This window comes from Anomaloglossus baeobatrachus, chromosome 5 (genome assembly GCF_048569485.1).
Source record: "Anomaloglossus baeobatrachus isolate aAnoBae1 chromosome 5, aAnoBae1.hap1, whole genome shotgun sequence".
Taxonomy (NCBI): Eukaryota; Metazoa; Chordata; class Amphibia; order Anura; family Aromobatidae; genus Anomaloglossus; species Anomaloglossus baeobatrachus.
The window spans coordinates 262,474,515-262,498,075 of record NC_134357.1 but is presented as its reverse complement, the minus strand read 5'-3'; the positions used below and the strand labels follow the sequence as shown (position 1 = coordinate 262,498,075).

General features: G+C 45.0%; 1 protein-coding gene across 1 annotated transcript in view; it reads right to left on the bottom strand.

Moving 5' to 3' along the window:
• LOC142309946 (struthiocalcin-2-like) overlaps positions 1-23,561 on the bottom strand; it is a 75,548-nt gene that overhangs the window by 10,697 nt on the left and 41,290 nt on the right. Inside the window, exon 4 of the mRNA XM_075347419.1 lies at positions 1,084-1,221. Within this exon, the coding sequence (XP_075203534.1) occupies positions 1,084-1,221 (138 nt within the window). The remainder of the gene's footprint in view (positions 1-1,083; positions 1,222-23,561) is intronic.

Genomic DNA, 23,561 nt, shown 5'->3' with positions numbered 1-23,561 from the left:
CAGGACAGGTCCAAGCAAATGCTGCATGAAGTAAATAGCCTGTGGACAGGGCCTGATGACTGAATGTGAACAGTCACCAATCGCCAAAATCTAGACAGGTGGAATACATCCCAAATTGGGGGGCATAGAAAGGTGGGGTCAGCCACCAACCAATTCAATGAAGAAAAAACAAAAAGCCAGCACCAAATGTGCACTTCAGCACTAAACATTCCAAACTGTACTTATTATAAATATGAGATTTTTGGCAAAAAATTGCAATTTCTTTCCAACTGTACTTATAAATATAATAATATATTCTGACATTGTCTCTTTTTTATCATTTCAGTGCAAGAGAGAACACAGAAATCACTTTCTCCTCTCTTCTGACATTGCTCATCAGCCCTACCCTACTATCGCTTCAGTGCAGGAGAGAAAAAACAAATTGCTCTCTCTCCTTTTCTGACAATGCGTGTCTCTTCTGCTATCTCTAAATCCCTAATTTCTCACTTCTGACATTGCTCATCTCCTGTTTTATAACTTGAGTGCAGGAGAATCCACACAAAACACTCTCCCCTCGCTTCTGACATTGCTCATCTATTCTGCTATCACTTCAGTGCAGGAGAGAGCACACCATCAGTGTCAATCAATCTAAAAGAAGTGGCAGTAATCCAAGTTAGTGGGTATAATGGAACAATGAAGCATTTAATCACATCAAAGGTGCATTGAGCACCCTCATTTGCATATTACAATAAAGTTGTTTTGGGGCAATGGAGGAACATATTTAAAAATCAAAATAACTATTTTTCCTGTTCCTCCATATCCTACAAGGCTAAGGCTATGTTGGTTAGCTTGAAGTGTAATTTTGGGGTGAGAAACTTCCTTTAATAATAATAGAGCATGGTGAGAGAAAGATTGGGAGAAAGAAAATTATTTTATAATGAGAAACAACCTCTTCAAACATAGACAGTTTCTTGAGATCATCATAAGATTACGTCTACCTCGCCAAAGGAACCAGTAAATAATTGATATGCCACCAGAATATACTACTATAATTTTATCACCATAATATGTGCTACTTGTTTTCTACAGATGACTGTCTCTCACCCTTTCCGTGCTGCCACCAGTCCAGAGCTGTTCACCACGATATCCTTGTGAACGGGCCAGAGCCATCAGGAATTGATTGTGCTCCTCACTTATTATACTTGTAAGATGGGCACGACTAAAGAGGGATTGGCAGTGTTTCTGTATAGCAAGAAAGTAAGAAATTATCGTAGAAAAATAAACCGATGATATTGTATTATCTTAAAGCATTATTATTATTATTATAATGATATAGTGTTGTGTTCTACACAGTGTTCAGCCAATAACATGCCATCATACAAGATATACAGTACAGACCAAAAGTTTGGACACACCTTCTCATCTCTAGAACAACTGTTAAGAGGAGACTTTGTGCAGCAGGCCTTCATGGTAAAATAGCTGCTAAGAAAGCACTGCTAAGGACAGACAACAAGCAGAAGAGACTTGTTTGGGCTAAAGAACACAAGGAATGGACATTAGACCAGTGGAAATCTGTGCTTTGGTCTGATGAGTCCAAATTTGAGAACTTTGGATCCAACCACCGTGTCTTTGTACAAAAGGTGAACGGATGGACTCTACATGCCTGGTTCCCACCATGAAGCATGGAGGAGGTGTGATGGTGTGGGGGGGCTTTGCTGCTGTCACTGTTGGGGATTTATTCAAAATTGAAGGCATACAGAACCAGCATGCCTACCACAGCATCTTGCAGTGGTGTGCTATTCCATCCAGTTTGCGTTTAGTTGGACCATAATTTATTTTTCAACAGGATATTGACCCCAAACACACCTCCAGGCTGTGTAAGGGATATTTGACTAAGTAGGATAGTGATGGGGTGCTACACCAGATGACCTGGTCTCCAGAGTCACCAGACCTGAACCCAATCGAGATGGTTTGGGGTGAGCTGGACCACAGAGTGAAGGCAAAAAGGCCAACAAGTGCTAAGCATCTCTGAGAACTCCTTCAAGACTGTTGGAAAACCATTTCCAGTGACTACCTCTTGAAGCTCATCAAGAGAATGCCAAGAGTGTGCAAAGTAGTAATGAAAGCAAAAGGTGGCTACTTTGAAGAACCTAGAATATAAGACATATTTTCAGTTGTTTCACACTTTTTTAAGTATTTAATTCCACATGTTTTAATTCATAGTTTTGATGCCTTCAATGTGAATCTACAATGTTTACAGTCATGAAAATAAAGAAAACTCTTTGAATGAGGAGGTGTGTCCAAACATTTGGTCTGTACTGTTTGTGCCAATATGATTTCACACACTAAATAAAACCAGACTACATCCATGTAACAACATTCACCACTACAGAGCCACAATCTCTACATATCCATAAGAATAAAAGCTGAAGCTTATGATTATAATGTAGTGTTCATTATTCAAAATTTCATTAAAGAATAAGCATGATGGATAATGGCAGATTCTGCTAATACGTTTCGACCTTCATCTTTAGCCGTAACATACTAGCTAAATGCCAGCTTATTATGTAAAACCACTTGCAAATCCGCCATTTTTTGATATCACTAATTAGTTACAATAATATGTTATGTTAAATCCCAGTGACATTGGATATCAAGTCATCACCAAAAATTAATATCTTGCGGTAATCAAAAATTTAATTTCATTATACCAGACACTTCGATTTTAAGCAAAACATTTATAAAAATTAAGAAAAATAAAAAAAACAATGAATGAAAAAAATAAACAATCTGTACATATCTCACACAAATATTCTGCTCCAGCAGATTTTTTATTTTATAACTGAAATTTTTATTACATTTTTCAAAGCATACAGAGAAAATAACATGGATATGCTCCACAAGCATGTGAGCAATTAGCAGAAGACCATGTATCAGGATACACATCTTAAGGTCCCTTCACACATAACGATATCGTTAACGAGATCGTTACTACGTCACAGTTTCCGGATCGTTGTTAAATCGTTGGTGAGATCGTTGGTGAGATGTCACACAGTCATTTTCCCAACGACTTTAGTAACGATGCAGCGACCTGTATAACGATCTCGTTGGTCGTTGGGACCCTGTCACACAGCAGCTATGTAACGGTTCTGACCTCGAATAGGGGCATAGTGTTTGACGCTGTGAGCCACGTAGGCGTGCATATACGTCGCCTTTTCCACACCCCTCCGCTCCGATTGGTGGCCAATACTACGTTCTGATTAGGTGGCCGGCCTAGAAGGCAACTTTGTATCGCTTCATCCTTTGTCCCTTTTTGAGCCTTGCTTTGAGGATAGAACCTGCGACTCCACCCGGATTCATTCGTACTTTGTTCCCGGTTGCTTGCTTGCTTTTCAGATCGAAGCTGCATCTGCACCCGGATTCATCCCTCCTTCGTTCCCGAGTGTTTGCTTTGAGGATCGAAGCTGCGATTCCACCAGGATTACCTGTTCTTCACTGATAGACCACAAAGCAAGGCTCAAAAAGGAACAAAGCATGAAGCGATACCCAATCAGAACGCAGTACTGTTCTCAGCGCCAACCAATTGGTGAAGAGGGGGCGCAGAAAAGGTGACGCAACTACACGCCTACGTGTCACAATTTTAAGTTCTCATCTAGGTCGTTAACGAGATCGTTGGTAGGTGTGAAACATACAGATCCATCCTGCCCAGCAGGACTCCAACGAGCCAAAAATGACCCAGGACATTCAGCAACGACCAACGATCTCCCAGCAGGGGAGGCGGATCGTTGGTACGTGTCAAACATAACGAGATCGCTGGTGAAGTCGTTGTTTCGTCACAGAAACTGAGGACGTAGCAACGATGTCGTTAGCGATCTCGTTATGTGTGAAGTGGCCTTTATTATCCATTACTATAAGAAAGATAAGGACTATAACAAGACAAACATTACAATACTAGATAAAAAGACAAGGGGAAAGGAGGTGTGACGCCACTGGACTAGTCAGGGCGTCACAGGGTACTGCCCTTTCTATTCTTCCGTGCAGGGCTCAAACCCCCCTAGTTCTGGGTTCCCCACCTATGGTACTGCCTCCATCGGCATCCAAATGCCAACCACACCTCACACCACACCCTGTAAGACACACCATTGGGCTGCTGAGCTGGAATAGGTCCGCCACCTAGAGGTCAGGCAGACTGGTGGGAGGGAAGTAGAGAAAGTAGAGTGTTAGTGTGGCGCCCCTGACCTGGTCAGGCACCACTGAGTACTGCACCCATGCTGGGTCAGTACAATACAGGTAATCCCAGAGGCTGATTAGGGTGTGGACACACGGAACACTTAGTAACCAGAACACACACATAGCTAGAGGGGACCCCTGAGCAGACTCAGGGAGGGGGTGTGGCCCTCGCCTCCCAGCTAGTGGTGGGTGGTGTCACTGGGAACAGAGAAGTGTGCAGAGGCAGTTAGTCAGTGGAAGTGAAGGAGAAGAGTCGCGTCTGGAGGGCAGAGCACTGAGTAGAGCCTCCCAGACATTGCACCGTTCGTGGCTACTCGCGGGGGAGAAAGGGCTACCTGGTAGTGCCACCTGAAAAACCACCTAGGGCCAGGAGGGCTGAGAGGTGGTGGAGTAAGGGGACTGCCTAGTAGACTCTGCCTGTACGGGTTGCAAGTACCCAGAGCAGGAACCTATTTATTAGGCCTGCTAAACCTGTCTGTGAGGGCACTGCATGCTCTCCACCAACCACACACAGAGTCCGGAGCTACAGCAGCAACGAGGGGCCCATATGTGACTGACGGCAAGCAGCCAGAATCACCAGCTCCACGCTGCCCGCAAAAGGGCCAGCAAGGGGAGATCGGCGTAGGCGGCTTCCCTGGGTGACCCCAGCAGGACTTCAAGTCGGGGTCACCACAAACAATAAAGGGCTAGGAAGGCGAGCTGGTAGTCACCTCTACATCAGCCAAAAGGGATACCTGGTTCCTCCTGGTCCACCAAAGTATCGTCCGGGTTGACTCACAGCTCCCACCTAACAGTGAGTAAAAACCCTGAAAGACATTACTGGACTGTGTGTGGATTACTCCGCGACCTGCTGCACTACACCCACACTGGGCCCTGGGGTCAGCCTCACTCTCGGGAGGCCACTACATCTAACTGCAAGCAACATCAGCCCCAGGCGTCCCCTAACCTGCAGTGGCGGTCCCCCTGACCGCAATACTGAGAGTAGCGTCACAAAATCCTAAGGAAGACAACCTACCTGTGACCAAATTGCCCCTCCACGTCAAGTCCCTGAAGGTAACGCACACACCTGGGGCTACACATTAGCCCTCGAGAAGTGAGGAGCTGGGTGAGTGTGTGGCTCCCTGGGCGTTAGAGGTTGGGTCACAGACGGTGGTCTGGGCCCGGTGGAGTCGGAGACCCGGTTGCAGGGTATTGAGGCTGGGTGCCTAAACCTGGTATTGGAGGACAGTCAGCAGCTCGATTCTAATAGCCGGTACGGGACCAAAAGGACGGCGGGGTACAGGACCCTAGGTCGGGGAGTAGCTTCAGGCAAACCGGCAATTAACCTGCGGAGGATAGTAACTTTACGGACTGTCCCCAAGAAGCTCAGAGATCAGGGGCACTAGCACAACGAGGGGGATAGGGCTTTCCAACCCACGCAGCCCACAGAAATCCCAAGCGAGAGCCCTTGAGAGCGCAGCTCCAATACCAACAAGTAGGGAGCGGGGCCCGGACAGCTTTACGCCAACGGTCCATCAGAACACTTCTAATTTGTGCACGGAGGCAGGCTCAGGACCACACAGCAGTACTATAGGGGACAGATACCTGGACGGGCTCCCCCAAGAGGGCAGCGGCATCCAGAGACTTGGTTTACCTTGTTGTTAGAGTCTGCTTTGCGGTCGCATCATCACCAACACTGCCTGAGTGAGTACATGGGCCTCCCCTGCTTCCAACCAGCCCTGTGCTCCCCTTCACCAGCATTCCCACGATCCAGAGTCCCGGGGCCTCCCCTACCCGTGAAGGGAACGTCATCTGGCTGCCCCACTCCATCTCCCCCAGGTACTCCCATTGGCAACGGCGGTACTCCCCTTACCGCGAACCACGGGTGGCGTCACGAACTCTTATCCCCTGTAAATAGTAGTCTTTACATTTCAGTTGCCGCGAGCCCCCGGGTCCGGAGACCCTCGAGCCACAGCAAATCCCGGATCTGAGCGGTTGGACCACTACAGGGGCGGCACAGAGGTACAGAGAGTGCAGGTGAGTATATAGAATTTCCGTGAAGACCACAGAGACCCACTATTCTCTATTAGCCTAGTAAGTATCCCAAAGGGACCAAATACTCTCAAAGTGATCTATCATGTTATTTGAAATAGCTGATAGATACTCCATTCTCCTCACTTCTTGGATCCGAGAATGGAGGTCGTTGAGTGAGGGTGGATGAGCCAACCTCCAGCGACGAGAAATTAAACACCTGGCCGCTGTGGTTATGTGTAGCAGTAACCGTTTATCTTTCCTGCCCAACTGAAAAGGTGGAATATTTAACAGGTAAAACTTAGGGTCCAGAGGTATCTTGATATCAGTTATTTTATAAATAAGGGATTGTACCGACTTCCAAAAGCACTGGATGTTGGGACATAACCAGAATAGATGTGGGACGTCTCCCCCCCTGCAACTCCATACCTCCAACAGTTATCAGGTATAGCCGGATTTAGTTTGTGTAATAACGATGGGGTGGTGTATCAATACATGAGTAGTTTATACTGATTCTCCTAGTAGACATAGCACGTAGATGTTTTTGAGGCACTATCCCAAATCCATCTCCACATACATAAGGAAATGGTCTCACCCAGTAAATCCTCCCATTTACCCATATATGCGTGATTTGGCTGTTCGTCTGGATAGGGGGTAACTAGAATACGATATATATCTGAGATAAGGCCCTTAGTAGAAACCCCGACTCTGAAAAATCTTTCAAAAAGTGTAGGGGTAAAAACTTCTAGTGAGGAAAAAAGGGAGTGCACCAGGTGTCCAACTTGTAGGTCTTCTGCACCAGAAGTTTTACTTCTTTTTTTCTTGTCAATACTGCATTTGCATCTTGCTCCCGATTTCTACTTTTCGGTGCATTTTATTCGTAGCATAAAGCTCATTGCACCATAGAGTAGTTGTGTATAACAGAACTAGAAGACTCCGAAGATTGCAGTTGTAAGTGAGGTAAAAATGCTTCCCCCCATTTGGTAAAATGACTACTCAGCTGTCTGCAAAGACTGCTTTACTTTATTTGTTCTTATTTTATATACGGTATGTAAAAACTATACTATACTGTATATTCTATACCATGTATTGATAGCAACCAAGGCATGTAATTGTGTGTTCCTGGATGTAGCGCTCATGCTCATTACTGAATAAATCAAGATGCTTTGAAAAAAATATTTTCAATTTTTTCATCATTTGCACATAATTAATATAATGTATCTACCAATCCTGTGATTTCCATAATTCCATGACTCTTCCTTCTTGGTGTCGCTATTACAACTTTCATAAATATATATTGATTCTATGGTGAAATCGACATGAATTTCTCACCAGCTGTTGGTAACAACCCATCCATTCCACTCAGACAGAGAAATCAAACCATAGCCATAAATTAAGTTATGTTTAAGGGCTCATTCACGTGACCGTTCCGTTTGTCCTGGTCAGTTCCTGTTTTTTTGCGGACCCACGGACAGGACCATCTTTTCAATGTCTTTTGTGTAGGATCGGATGACACACGGAAATACTTCCGTATGCATCCGATCCTACAAAAAAACACATCAGATGCCGTATGTCCGTTCCGTTATTATGGAACATGTTCTATTCTGTTCCGTAATAACGGACCGTGACTCTATACAAGTCAATGGGCCTGCAAAATCCCCGGAAGCCGCACGGAAGCACTTCTGTGTGACCTCCGTTGGGTGCCCTTGCAGTCTGTGTCCCGCTCCCTGCCAGCCCCGCGGCTGCTCGCACTGCAGCGTGTCAGTGTCTGCCCGCACTGCAGGCTCACCAGCTTCTCACACTGCAGTGCGGGCAGCTGCGGGAGACGAGGGCTGCTGTCAGGAGGTTAGATGAGATCATTACCTGCTGTGACGATCTCCTGCTCTCCTGACGTCAGCGCTGTCACTGCCTTCTATGCCCGCCGCGTTCTCACGTCACATCTCGCGGGCGGGCAGAGACTGTCATTAGCGGTGACATCACGGGCTCTCGCGATTCTTCACTATGAATGCAGCGGGCATAGAAGTCAGTGACAGCGCTGATGTCAGGAGAGCAGGAGATCATCACAGCAGGTAATGATCTCATCTAACCTCCTGACAGCAGCGCTCGTCATCCCCTGCAGTGACCTGGGCTGACCTATTGATGTTAGCTCAGGTCACTGCATTACTCTACCAGCCAATGGGGAACATTCTGTTCTTCATTGACTGGGACAGTGACTATGGTACAGATCGTCGTGGGACCCCCTTATTGGATTACGCCGGACCCGGATTTGATTGTTCTTGTCAATAAATTGGTGAAAGAGGGAATGTTTTGGGGAGTGTTTTTTCAAATAAAACTTTTTTTGTTGTCTATTTTTTTTATTACTGACTGTGTTCGTGATGTCAGGTATCTGATAGATGCGTGACATCACTAACACAAGGGCTTGATGCCAGGTGACATTACACATCTGGCAGCAACCCTATATATTACCCCGTTTGCCACCGCACCAGGGCAATGGGATGAGTTGGGGCAAAGCGCCAGGATTGGCGCATCTAATGGATGCGCCACTTCTGGCGCGGCTGCAGCCTGCTATTTTTAGGCTGGGGAGTGTCCAATAACAGTGGACCTCCCTAGTCTGAGAATACCAGACCACAGCTGTCTGCTTTACCTTGGCTGATGATCCAATTTAGGGGGAACCCGTGTTTTTTGTTTTAAATTATTTCATTTAAAATAACAACAGCGTGGGGTGCCCTCTGTTTTGGATTACCAGCCAACGTGAAGCTGTCAGCTGTGGTTTGCAGGCTGCAGCCATCTGCTTTACCCTAGCTGGCTACAAAAGATAGGGGGGACCCCACGTCGTTTTTTTTTTTTAATTATTTTACTTTTTGGCTAACTACAAGGCTAAGCACTTTTTAGTGCCACATGAAAGTCACTAAAGGGTACCAGCTTAGAATATGCAGGGGGGTAGGACATTATATACGTCTTTCTCATCTATCTATCTATTCATCTATCCATTATCTATCTGTTTATCCATTATCTATCTATCTATCTATCTAGCCCTCTATTCATTTATTCATTCATTCATTCATCCCTCTATCTCTCTGTCTCTATATCTATCCATCTCTATATCTACTCATCTATTTATCTTTCTTGCAGCTTCCGTTTTTTGCGGTCCGCAAAAAAAGCGGAAGGCACACGGATGACACACGGACGCATCCGTGAAAAAACAGTTTGCGGACCGCAAAAATGGAATGGTCATGTGAATGTAGCCTGATAATGAGGAATGACAAAAGGAAAAAGTATTGAACACATGAAGAAAGAGAGGTGCAAAAAGCCATGAAAAGTCATGACACCAGCTGAAATCTATCAATAATTAGAAAGTAATATTGCCTCTTAGGCCCCCTTCACATGTCAGTGATTCTGATACGTATGTGCTTTTTTTTATACGTACCAGAATCACTGACATACGCAGAAACATTATAATCAATGGGTCTGCTCACACATCAGTGATTTTTCACTGAACGTGTCTCCGTGCAGCGTACACCCGTTTCCGTGATTCTGCACGGGACAACTCAGTTTTTTTCTGGCATCACTGATGACCCACGGACCACACTATGGTGTGATCCGTGTGTGATCCGTGAAACACGTACCAGAACAACATTGACATATCAAATAATAAACATTTTCAACTCACCTTTCCAGCGACGCGCTGTGCAGCCTCCGCTCTCTGCAGCTCCTGCCCGGCTCAGGAATAATCATGAAAGCAGGAACAGCCGACCCGGTAGTAGCTGCAGAGAGTGGTGGGCGGACGCTGCAGAGCCGAGGAGTTCAGCACCATGGACAGCAGTAGTGAAGGCAGGTGAGTAATGTCAATTTGCAATCACGGATCACGGATTGCACATGGACAACCCATGTGTGCCATGAATCACGGAACACGGAGGGACATGTGCGTGTTTTACACGTCAGTGAAGAATGTCAGTGTTTTTTACTGACGTGTCAAACGGGCCTTAGTGAAATATAATATCAGCAAGTTCAACTGATCGCCTATAAAAAGGTGTGCCATTACCACAGAGCTACACAAAAAACATCTCAAGATGGGTAAAACCAGTGAGCAGCCTTCACAACCTTATTGTTGCAAAACATACTGATGGCATTGGTTACAGAAGAATTTCTGAACTACTGAAGGCTCCAGTGAGCATTGTTGGGACCATAATTCAGAAGTGGAAAGAACACCATTTCACCATAGACCGGCCATGATCAGGTGTTCCCTGCAAAATGTCAAACAGAGGAGTGAAAAGAATTATCAGAAGACTTGTCCAAAAGTCAAGGACCACTTGCAAAAGTATTCACTCACTTTGGCATTTTTTGTGTTTTTCTACCTCACAACCTGGAATTTCACTGGGTTTTCTTTGAGGGTTTGCATCAGTTCATGTAAAGAACATGAATACAACTGTGAACATTTGATTGTTATTTTATTTGTGAAGCAAACAACAAATGGGACAGAATAAGTGAATCTTTAGTGTGTATAGCTATTCTCCCCCCTAAAGTCAGTAAGGAGCAGGAGCAAGCGCTTCATACTTACGGAATCACCGGACAGTCATTCCCTTCCCGAGCCACTCATTACCTTAATTGAATATGTACTGCATCCCCTGCCCACCGGTGGCTGTGATAGGTTGCCGTCAGACAGCTGTCACTCAGGATGGGGGCACCAGGGCAACGGGAAGAGCCAGGCCCAGCACCATAATTGGTGTATCTTATGGATGCGCTACTTTTGGGGCGGCTGTGGGCTGCTACTGTTAGGCTGGAAAGGGCCAAATAACTATGGCCCTTCCCACCCTAATAATATCAACCCCCAGTTGTCTGCTGTACCGTGGCTGTTTTTAAAAAAATAAGGGGACCCCATGTCATTTTTTTTTGTTTTTAAATCAAATAATTAAAAGAAAAGCGTGGGATCACCTCAAGTTTTCATAGCCAGCCAAGGTTCAGCACACAGCTGAAGGTTGCAGCCTGCAGCTGCTGCTGTTCCTATGCTGGATCTGAAAAATTGGGGGGACCCCATGTCAAACAGCTGTCCAAGCTAGCTATCCCTCTATCAAGCTATTCTTTTATTTCTTTCTATCTACTCTATATGTTCTTCATATTATCTATCTATTATCTGTTATCTATCTGTTATCTATCTATATGTTATCTATCTATTATTTATCTGTTATCTATCTATTGTCTATCTATTATCTGTTATCGATTATCTATCTACCTATTATCTATTAGCTATCTATTCTCTATCTATTCTAGCTATCTATCAATTAACCTATCCTATCATGTTTTGTTTCTCCTTTAAAAAATGCATTAACAAAAACGTGGCAAAACGTTATGCGTTTTTTGGGCCACAAGCTGCATTTTCTAAGACAACAGAAAAAAGATGCACTTTAAATGCACTCAGAAAAAAGATGCCGCATGTGAACATAACCTAAAGCACTCAAGTCTGTCGCTCTTATTCATTCCCGCCTGGATTACTGCAACTCTTTATTGATTGGTCTCCCTCGCACCAAACTCTCCCCTCTCCAATCCATCTTGAATGCAGTAGCCAGGGTCATATTCCTGTCCAGCCGCTTCACCGATGCCTCCACCTTGTGCCAGTCACTACACTGGCTACCTATCAGCTACAGAATACAATACAAACTCATATTCCTCACCCACAAAGCTCTCCACAGCTCTGCACCACCATATATCTCATCCCTCATCTCTGTCTATCATCCTACCCGCCCCCTTCGTTACACAAATGATCTTAGACTAACATCCTCCATAATACGAACCTCACACCTCCGTCTCCAAGACTTTCCTTGTGTCGCGCCAGTTTTCTGGAATGCACTACCCCAAAGAATGCGACTAATATCCAGCCCCCAAGTTTTTAAGCGTACATTAACCTCATAACGACGGCCGTACGACTTAAAGCGGCGGCAAAACAGGGTACTTATTCTGTTCCGCCACTTTAAAGCGGCGGGCCGAAAAAAGCCTGTAGCGCCCCCCAGCGACTGAAAATCTCGGGGGTTTAGCTGAGACCCCCCAGATTATGAATCGGGGTGGTTTTTTTAGACCCCGATAATGTGATCGCCGGTATACACCGTATACCGACAAACACATGAAAAAAAAAGAAATGACCGGTAAAACTGATTTCTTTTTCATCTGACGTGATCAAACATGTCAGATGAGAAAGAAATATAAACCCCTAGTACCCCCAAAGCCCCCGGTACCGGAGAGTCCCCCCCACACACCCCTACCCCCCTCCGGAAGTCAAAATGGCGCCGAAGCGCACAGAAAACCGCCGCCGGCGGCGGCTCTGCATTCATTTCCCTCCGATCTGAAATGATCAAACATTTCAGATCGGAGGGAAATGTCCTCCCCCTGACCCCTCCTCCGGTACACCGGAGTCCTCTGGTCCCTCAGAGCCCCTCCGGTTCTCAAAAGAGCCCCCCGTTCCCCCCGCCGGAGCATGCAAGATGGCGGCGCGCAGCGCACAGTAGCGCGCGGCCGCATTCATCCTGCTCTTTCTGCCGCATGTGACACGTCACATGCGACAGAAAAGTTGTCGCCAGGTCTCCCGCCGTCACCCCCCGTCAGCCCCCCGTCAGCCCCCGGTCAGCCCCGTTACCTGGTTTCTGCTCCGTGCCCGCGATCACTCCGCCTCCTTCTAGAAAGCTGGTGGCGCATGTGCAGACAACGGCTGTCAGCTGGATCCTTGCAAGCAGGGACGCTGACCTCGCTGCTGCACTGTGGACCGGGGGAGAGTGAGTGCAGTAATCTTTAGCCACACTCTTCACATGGCTGTTCACATTAAGTCATCAGGCTTTGTCCACGGGCTATTTACTTCATGCAGCATTTGCTTGGACCTGTCCCGCCCACAGCCATGACTCAGTCATGGGTACGGGATTGAAATAGACCAGGTGAGTGCTGCTAAGAGCAGTTCTACTATTCATATGTGAGGCCGTATGGCACATTTTATAAAAATATTTTAGTGTAGGACTGCTTCAAATGAGATTTGCCGTGACGTGGCGAAGCAGCTCAAGAAATTGCAATTTTTTGCCAAAAATCTCAAAAATTTTTTTATAATAAGTACAGTTTGGAATGGTTAGTGCTGTAGTGCACATTTGGTGCTGGCTTTTTGTTTTTTCTTCATTGAATTGGTCGGTGGTTGACCTCCACCTTGCTATGCACCCCAATTTGGGATGTATTCCATCTGTCTGGATTTTGGCGGTTGGTGACTGTTCACATTAAGTCATCAGGCTTTGTCCACGGGCTATTTACTTCATGCAGCATTTGCTTGGACCTGTCCCTCCCACAGCCATGACTCAGTCATGGGTACGGGATTGAAATAGACCAGGTGAGTGCTGCTAAGAGCAGTTCTACTATTCATATGTGAGGCCGTATGGCACATTTTATAAAAATATTTTAGTGTAGGACTGCTTCAAATGAGATTTGCCGTGACGTGGCGAAGCAGCTCAAGAAATTGCAATTTTTTGCCAAAAATCTCAAAAAATTTTTTATAATAAGTACAGTTTGGAATGGTTAGTGCTGTAGTGCACATTTGGTGCTGGCTTTTTGTTTTTTCTTCACATGGAGAGCCTGCTGTTCTAGAAAATGGGGGGTACGTTCTGTGAGCATGACCCTCATATTCTGGAATGAGGTTACTGCAGGTCACTCTGCCCTAGGTTGGACCGGGGCAGTGTGAGTGCAGTATTCTCAGATTACTGCACCCACACTGCTCATGGAGAGCTTGCTCTTCCAGAAAATGTGGGATACGTTCTCTGAACGTGACCCCCATATTCTAGAAGGTCCAGAGTCGTCAAGGGACCTCCAAAATGGATTACAGTGACCGGAATTTGTTCATTTTCAATAAATTGGTGAAAGAGGAATGTTTCGGGGAGTTTTTTTTCAAATACATTTTTTTTTTTGTCTTTATTTTTTTCTATTACTGACTGGGTTAGTGATGTCGGGTATCTGTTTAGATGCCGTGACATCACTAACCCCAGGGCTTGATGCCAGGTGACATTAGAGCTGGTATCAACCCCGTATATTACCCCGTTTGCCACCGCACCAGGGCGCGAGATGAGCTGGGGCGAAGCGCAGGATTGGCGCATCTAATGGATGCGCCACTTCTGGGGCGGCTGCGGCCTGCTATTTTTAGGCTGGGAAGAGTCCAATAACCATGGCTCTTCCCACCTTCAGAGTACCAGACCCCAGCTGTCCGCTTCACCTTGGCTGGTGATCTAATTTGGGGGGGACCCCACGTTTGTTTGTTTTTTAAAAAAAAAAAAAAACGCCTGGGGAGCCCTCCAAATTGATCACCAGACAAGGTGAAGCTGTCAGCTGTGGTTTGCAGGCTACAGCTGTCTGCTTTACCCTAGCTGGCTATCAAAAATAGGGGGGACCCCACGTCGTTTATTTTAATTATTAATTTTTTGGGTGGCTAAATACAAGGCTAGGCACCCTTTAGTGCCACATGAAAGGCACTAAAGGGCGCCAGCTTAGAATATGCAGGGGGGTGGCATGTTATATATGTTTGACATCTATCCATTCATCCATTGTAGCATTTTAGGCTGTGTGCCCACGATCAGGGTTTGCAGCGTTTTGGGCACAGTGTTTTCCCTGCGTCCATAACGCTGCGTTGTGCACTAGAAGCACAGTGGAAGGATTTTTAGAAATCCCGTGCCCAATGTGCTTCTTTTCTCCGCAGCATACACTGACCTGTGGTGCAGCTTCCCGAGCCTCAGCATGTCAATTTATGCTGCGGAGACAAGAGTGTTCTCTGCAGATAGCATAGAGCTCCACAGCAGCCTGAACCCAAATCGTGGTCATGGGCAGCTGCGTTCTCCGGTGGACAACACTCACATCTCTGCAGGAAGGCTGACACTGTGTACAAGACGCCGTGTCGCTGGATCATGGCCACATAGCCTAAAAGTGAGAAATTTGTTGCTACAGCAACATTTTTGTGAAGTACCTGTGGATTCAAAATGCTTACTATACTCCTGAATGAAATCCAGTTTCCAAAATGGGGTCACTTGTGGGGGGTTTCTGCTGTATAGGTACCCAAGGGGCCCTGCAAATGTGACATGGTACCCGCAATTTATTTCAACTTTTCCAGAATTCAAATGGTACTCCTTCCATTCCAAGCCCTCCCATTTATCCAAACAGAGGTTTTTGGCCACATGTGGGGTATCCCTGTGCTCATAAGACATTGGATAACAACCTGTTGGGTCCACGGTTTGTTGTTGCCTCTTGAAAAAGTAAGAAATATGATGCTAAAGCAACATTTTTGTGAAAAAAATGAAAATTTTCAATATGGCAACCTAAGCTTATCAAATTCTGTGAAGTACTCTTGGATTCAAACTGCTCACTATACACCTAGATAAAAGCCTTGAGGTGTCTCGTTTCCAGAATGGGGTCACTTGTGGGGGACCTCCACTGTTTAGGCACCTTAGGGGCTTTCCAAATGCAACATAGCGTCCGCTAATGATTCCAGCCAATTGTGCAGTCAAATGGCGCTCCTTCCCTTCCGAGCCCTGCTGTGCACCCAAACAGTTGCTTTCCACCACATATAAGGTATCGCCAAACTCAGGAAAAATTGCACAATAAATTTCATGGTGATTTTTTTCCTGTTACCCTTGTGAGAAAAAAAAGCTACCTGGTTAAAATAACAATTTTGTGGTAAAATTTTATTTTCATGGCTCAACGTTATAAAATTCTGTGAAGCACCTGGGGGTTCAGGGTACTCACCAAACATCTAGATAAATTCCTTGAGGGGCCTAGTTTCCAAAATGGGGTCACTTGTGCGGGGTTTCTGCTGTTTAGGTACCTTAGGGGACCTCCAAATGCGACATGGTGCCCGCAATTTTTTTCAGCCAAATTTCCTTTCCAAAATTCAAATATTGCTCCTTTCGTTCCAAGCCCTCCCATTTGTCCAAACAAAGGTTTCAGACCACATGTGAGGTATCACCGCACTCATAAAAAAGTGGGTAACAAACCTTGAGGTCAAATTTTTGGAATTACCTCTTGAAAAAGTGAGAAAATTGATGCTAAAGCAACATTTTTGAGAAAATTATTAAAATTTTCAATATGACAACGTAACGTTAACAAAATCTGTGAAGTACCTGTGGATCCAAAATGCTCACTATACCCCTAGATAGAAGCCTTGAGGGGTCTAGTTTCCAAAATGGCATCACTTGTGAGGGGTTTCTTCTGTTTAGGTACCTTAGCGAACCTGTAAATGCAACATGGTGCCCGCAATCTATTTCAGCCAAATTTGCTTTCCAAAATTCAAATATTGCTCCTTCTGTTCCGAGCCCTCCCACTTGTCCAAACAGAGGTTTCTGACAACATGTGGGGTATCGGCGCGCTCATAAGAAAGTGGGGAACAAGTTTTGGGGTCCATTTTGTTGTGTTATTTCTTCTAAAAGTGAATAAATTTGGGTTGGAGCAACATTTTTATGTAAAATTTAATTTTTGCTTTTTTTCATTCCACATTGCTTTTGTTCATGTGAAGCACCTGAAGGGTTAATAAACTTCTTGAATGTGTTTTTTTGTACTTTGGGGGGTGCAGTTTTTAGAATGGTGTCACTTTTGGGTATTTTCTTTCATCTAGGCCTATCGAAGTCACTTGAAATGTGATGTGGTACCTAAAAAAATGGTTTTGTAAATTTTGATGTAAAAATGAGAAATTGCTGATAAACTTTGAACTCTTCTAACTTCCTAACAAAAAAAAATGTTGTTTCCAAAATTGTGCTGATGTAAAGTAGACAAGTGGGAAATGTTATTTATTAACTATTTTGTGTCACAGAAATCTCTGGTTGAACGGTATAAAAATTCAAAAGTTGAAAATTGCTAAATTTTCAAAATTTTTGCCAAAATTCAATTTTTTTCATAAATAAACGCAAAAATTATTGTCCTAAATTTGGTACTAACATGAAGTCCAATATGTGACGAAAAACAATCTCAGAATCACCGGGATACGTTGAAGCGTTCCAGAGTTATAACCTCATGAAGTGACACTGGTCAGAATTGCAAAATTTGGTCTGGTCATTAAGGTGAAAATTAGCTCCGTCACTAAGGGGTTAAAAACACATCTCTTCAGACAAGCTTATCATAATAACTTACTAACCTAAAGGCCCAGTCACACTAAACAACTTACCAGCGATCCCAACAATGATACAACCTGATAGGGATCGCTGGTAAGTTGCTAGGAGGTCGCTGGTGAGATATCACACTAAGCGACGCTCCAGCGATCCCACCAGCAACCTGACCTGGCAGGGATCGCTGGAGCGTCGCTACACGTGGAATCATGCTGCGCTTGGTAACTAAGGTAAATATCGGGTAACCAACCCGATATTTACCTTGGTTACCAGCGCACACCGCTTAGCGCTGGCTCCCTGCACACCTAGCTACAGTACACATCGGGTTAATTACCCGATATGTACTGCAGCTACATGTGCAGAGAGCAGGGATCCGCGCACACTGCTTAGCGCTGGCTCTCTGCTCTCCTAGCTACAGTACACATGGGGTTAATTACCCGATGTGTACTGCAGCTACATGTGCAGAGAGGAGGGAGCAGGAGCTGGCACTGACAGCTGAGAGCGGCGGACGCTGGTAACGAAGGTAATTATCGGGTAACCAAGGTAAGGGCTTCTTGGTTACCCGATGTTTACTGTGGTTACCAGCATCCGCAGAAGCCGGCTCCTGCTGCCTGCACATTCAGTTGTTGCTCTGTCGCTGTCACACACAGCGATGTGTGCTTCACAGCGGGGGAGCAACAACTAAAAAATGGCCCAGGACATTCAGCAACAACCAACGACCTCACAGCAGGGGCCAGGTTGTCACTGGATGTCACACTAAGCAATATCGCTAGCAAGTTGTGCATCAGCAGCGATGTTGCTAGCGATGTTGCTTAGTGTGACAGTACCTTAACTCTCCCCTGTCCCACCTTCTAAATGCTACTCGTAACCTTCTCTCTCCTATTTCTGTCCTCACATCCTACATACAACCAATAGCACGGAAGGGCACCCAAAAGGTTACTGTCTAAAGACCAGATCATTCATCTTTATATGTAACCAATAAACTAGCATAATGATGGCCGGCCAGATCTACAAGTGTGCTTCACCTTTTGTGTCCCCCTTTTTCCCCATCGATTGTAAGCTTTCGAGCAGGGCCCTCATTCCTACTGTAGCTGTTGAATTATGTACTATTTTGTTTTGTTTTTGTCTATACAACCCCCCCACCGGATTGTAAAGTACTGCGGAATATGTTGGCGCTATATAAATAAACTTTAATTATTATTTATTATTAAGTGTTGCTTAAGCAGTTGGGTCATTGTTTTGTTGTAAGGTGAGCTTCTCTCCCAGGCTCAAATCACTTACAGACTGAAAAAGGTTTTACTCAAGAATATCCCTGTAGTCTAGCACCATCCATCTTCCCCTCAACTCAGACAATTTTCCCTGTCCCTGCTGCAAAAAAACATTACTATGCATGATGCTACCACCATCATGTTTGACTGTGGGGATGGGTTTCTTGAGGTGATGAACTATGTTGGTTGGACGCCAGAAATAGTGTTTACCTTGGTGGCCATAAAGTTCAATTTGGTCTAATCAGACCACAGCACCTTCCTTAATACATTTAGGGAGTTTTCCACATGTCTTTTAACAGAATAAAAACATGCCTTCCAATTTTTGGCTGTAAGTAAAGCATTTTTTCTGATCATTCTTCCATAAAGGTCAACTCTAAGGTGTGTATGGCTTATTATGGTGGTATGGACAGATACTCCAGTCTCTGCTTAGGAACTCTGCAGCTCTTTCAGGGTTACCTTTGATCTCTATGCTGCCTCTCTAATTAATGTCCCCCTTGCACAGGCTGAGAGTTTTGATGGGCCACCCTCTATTGGCAGGTTTGTTGAGGTACTATGTTCTTTCCATTTGACGATAATGTATTTCATGGTGCTCCGAAGGATCAGCAGAGATTTGGATATTTTTTAGAACCCAACCTTGACTTGTACTTGTAAACAGCTTTGTCTCTGACTTGTTTGGAAATCTCCTTGGTCTTCACAGTGTTGTTTGGTTAGTGGTGCCTAATGGTGTTGCAGGCTTTGTGGCCTTTAAGAAAAGGTGAGTATATACTGACAGATCATGTGTTCGACCGTAAGATTACAGACAGGTTGACTTCTTTTCACTAATCATGTGATTAATGAAGGTAGTTGCTTGCACCAGAAATTTTTAGGGGCTTCATCAGTGGCGTAACTAGAGTGCGATGGGCCCCGGTGCGAAAGTTGGACCTGGGCCCCCCTCCGGACGTTGGTCAGATGAATGGGCACCTGTAGCGTTCTAAATCCTATAAAGGCATATTAATTGCCCCTTCCCCCCCTTCACTATGCAGTAATGTTCCCAATCCTGGTACATATGTCCCCCATACTGGTATATATGTCCCCATCCTGGTATACATGTTCCCCATCCTGGTATACATGGTACATAACGTCCCCATGCTGGTATATATTTATCCAATCCTGGGCCGATCCTAGTAAAAATGTTGCACATCCTGGGCCCATCCTAATATGTCTCCCATCCTGATATATAGTATATGTTCCTCATCCTGGTATATATGTCCCCCATCCTGGTATATATGGTCTGGGACTGTCTCTAATGAATAATTAAAAAAATATAAATAATTTAAAAAAAATTCTACTCATCTTGCCTCTGCTCCCACATCACCAAGTGTCCTCTGTAGCGAGTGCGGAGTGGCTTGCAGCTGACATCAGAGTGCGTGCTATAGAGCATGACCGTACTACCATGCGCTGCCCCCAGTTATGGTATGAACGTCAGCTGCCAGCCACTGTGTGCCCTGTACCTTTGGGCCTGGTAACAATCTCTACGTTTGTGATTGTTACTCCCCTACCTGCTTTCCTCACTCCATCCACCAACTATTGATTGCTGAAGTCAGCTCACGTATTGTAAAGATAAAGCACCCTCCCAGGACATACTGCATCAAATCTACTTCAGGCTATGTGCCCACTTTGCGTTTTTATGTGCAGAAAATCTGCACATAAAAACGCATGTTTGGAACGAAAAAAGCAACTGAAAAAAAACAAGCATTTTTTATTGCGTTTGCGTGTTTTTTCACCTACCTCTTTTTGAGCGTTTTTTAGTCATGGCGATCATGGGGGTTCAAGCGCTGTACCCCCGTGGTCGCCAGGACCTGGCTCTCGCTGCCAGGAGGAGTACCCGTGCCGCTCTCGGCAGTTGAACCCTCTAAATGCTGCAATCAATGCAATTGCTGCATTCAGAAGGCAGGGAGAGGCATCGCTTACCCTCCCTGGCGATCAGGTCCCTGTAGTGCAATCACAGGGACCTGATCACTGCCATGGCAACCCTGGGTCATCACCATGATGACCCCGGTTTACTGAGGCATGGATCGCCCCCAAACCAGGGCACCTACGTCACCAGAGTTCCCTGCAACAAGGTCCCGTGGTAAAGACCACAAGGCCTAGGTGCAGGAAACCCTGGTGACATCACAAGGTGAACTGAGTTCATGGCGGCGGATCTGCAGGACACCCCGGTGATCCGCAGGCATGAACTCGATTCACCTTGTGATATCACCGGACTTCCCAGAAGCAATGTCCTGCAGTAAAGACTGAGATAAGGAAATGGCTGCAGGGAGCCCCAGTGACGTCAACACACGCAAATTCAATGTGGGCATTACACATGCGTTTTTTCCTGCATTTTTCACTGACTCCATTGAAGTCAATTGGTGAAAAAGCAGGAAAAATGCAGAAACAACTGACACGCTGCTTCTATTTTCAGCAACAAAAACTGCAAGAAACAGCGTGGGCACAGCAAGTCAGGATTCTCAGACTTTGCTGAGATCATTTTTCCTTGCTTTTATCAATTAAAAAAGCAAGGAAAAACGCATGAAAAAAGCGACGTGTGCACAAGGTCATCTGTGTATGTAGCAGAGCAGTGCACAGTAATTTAGCTGGATTTAGATACAGGACCTGGCTGTGCTGCTTTCATCAAACTGCTGCAAGCACTTCCCCACTGCTCACAGTGTGACTGATTCTGTGCGATGGCCCCAATCACCTGATCAGCCTCATCCCACCTCCCTCCCGCCACCACCAAATCTCAAAGTGTCCAAAGCAGCACCTGAACGGTTTACAGTAAGATAACAGAATGTAAAGAAGGTCAGATAAACTTTCCTGCCATATATACAGCTCACCCCTCTCCACATGGTCGCACATCAGTAAATAAACGATCGGACGCTGTCAGTGACTGCTCAGAGCGATGGAAGGGAGGCAGAGTATATATTATACTGCCATGCCTGAGCTGCTGGGACTGAGAAGTACGGAGTGCTGCCTCACAAACATGCCGGTCAGACCGCACTGCTGCCCTCACCTGATATGTCTCCTGCAGAGGTCGGCACCACAGTGTAATCCCATGCAGAGACTGGAGGGGGCAGAGCTCACGCTGCCCGGCCGCTTCTACTGAAAATGCAGGAACAGCCCAGCTCCTCTCACTGACAGGAGCTGCTGCTGATCTGCAGCGCGGGCCCCTAACCTGCGGGCCCGGTCGCAATTGCGACCCCTGCGACCGCGGTAGTTACGCCCCTGGGCTTCATAGCAAAAGGGGTGAATACTAGTGATGAGCGAACCTGTGGGTAGCCATGTTCGCTAAACCAGCACAAACAAAAATCGGTTTTGGCAGCAAAACTCTGATCTCGAATTTAACCCCGGACACCAAACCTCATATAAGTCTAAAGACTCAAACTTATTTGTTATAAAATGATGTTAGAAAGGGCTGCAAAAGAAAGAAAATAAGGAATAAAGCAGGACCTTCACCATAGTGGAATACAGCGTCTGTGTCCGATCATTAGCTCCCATACAGATTAGTCGAAGGTGTTGTTGTCAGATGAATCCAAGTTCAATCTGTTTGGTAGTGATGGCAAGCACTATATACACCACCTAATTGGATAACGTAATGATGTAATGTACCAAACACCTACAGTGAAACATGGTGGTGGCAATGTCATGGTTTGGGGCTTCTTCCTGCATCTGCCATTGGCCCTTTGCAAAGAATTGATGGAAATATGAATGCTATCATGAACAAGGATATTCTGGAGAATGTAATTCTGCCACATGCTTAAAGCAAAGTAGGCAGGGGCTGGAACTTCCAGCAAGACAATGATCCTAAGCACACCTCCAATTTAGTCCAGTTTAGAATACCTTTGGGATTAGTTAGGTCAATGAGATGGGGCCTGTACCCATAGCAATAAAGATTAATTGTTTGCAGATTTGTAAATGGAATGGAGCAAGATCCCTCAAAATGTCTTAAATACTCCAGTGGCTTCAATGTCCCATCAGTGTGGTGCAGTAATTAAAGTAAGAGGTTATGCTACAAAATACATAAATACGGTAGTTATGGCACTGTAAACAATGAATTACTCTTTGTTGTGATCAATAAATAGTAGATGCAAAACTTTTGGCAGTCAGTTTTCTATAATTAAATGGCCATTCCTATATTCAAAAGTATTTTAGTTAAAATTGAGGTCTTGCATGATGACAACTTCATGCACTTTCAATTCATCACCAGGAAAATGGTATCACAACAACCAGACAGCAGTAATCACACTTTAAAAAAAAAATTCAAAACTTTTGGTTGCTGCTGTATGTGTATATTATTATTATTATTATTATTATTATTATTATTATCTTTATTGTTAATGGGGCAAAAGATGGGGTGATTTGAACTGTTACATTTTTATTTACTTTTTTCAAACTTATTTTTTACTTTTTACTGTTCTTAATGGTCTCCTTAGGGAAATTGAAGCTGCAATCGTTTAACCACTTGTGCCATATACAGCAATGCCAAAGATACATTTAGTAAAAATCACAGTCTCCTTTTAAACCTGGTGACGGGGGGACAAATTAGTGCTGTAATGAGAACAGACGTCTTCAGCAGACCTCTGCTGTCATAGCTACCCATCGGCGACCCACTCATTTGGCACAATCTCTCAAGATGAGTACTCCTAATTTATGTGGCTCTCCTTGGTTAGCAGTAATTACTTACCCTATGTGCGCTCCTTTATTTGTTTTGTTTTTTGCCCATGTCTACTGATCCACAGTTAAAGGTACTAGGAGCCTGGAACTAACAAAAGCAGAAGAACGGAGTGCAAGTGCTACCTTTGTTAGTCATAGCGTTGGACTGCTCAGACAAGCTAAGCACTAGTTTTCCACTTAAGATTCAAGTAAAATATATCTTTGTTTGTTCCACTTAAGATTGGAAGTGATTTTCAGTGTTAGAATTCCTGCGCTCTGAATGCTGCCTCTCCCTATAGACAGC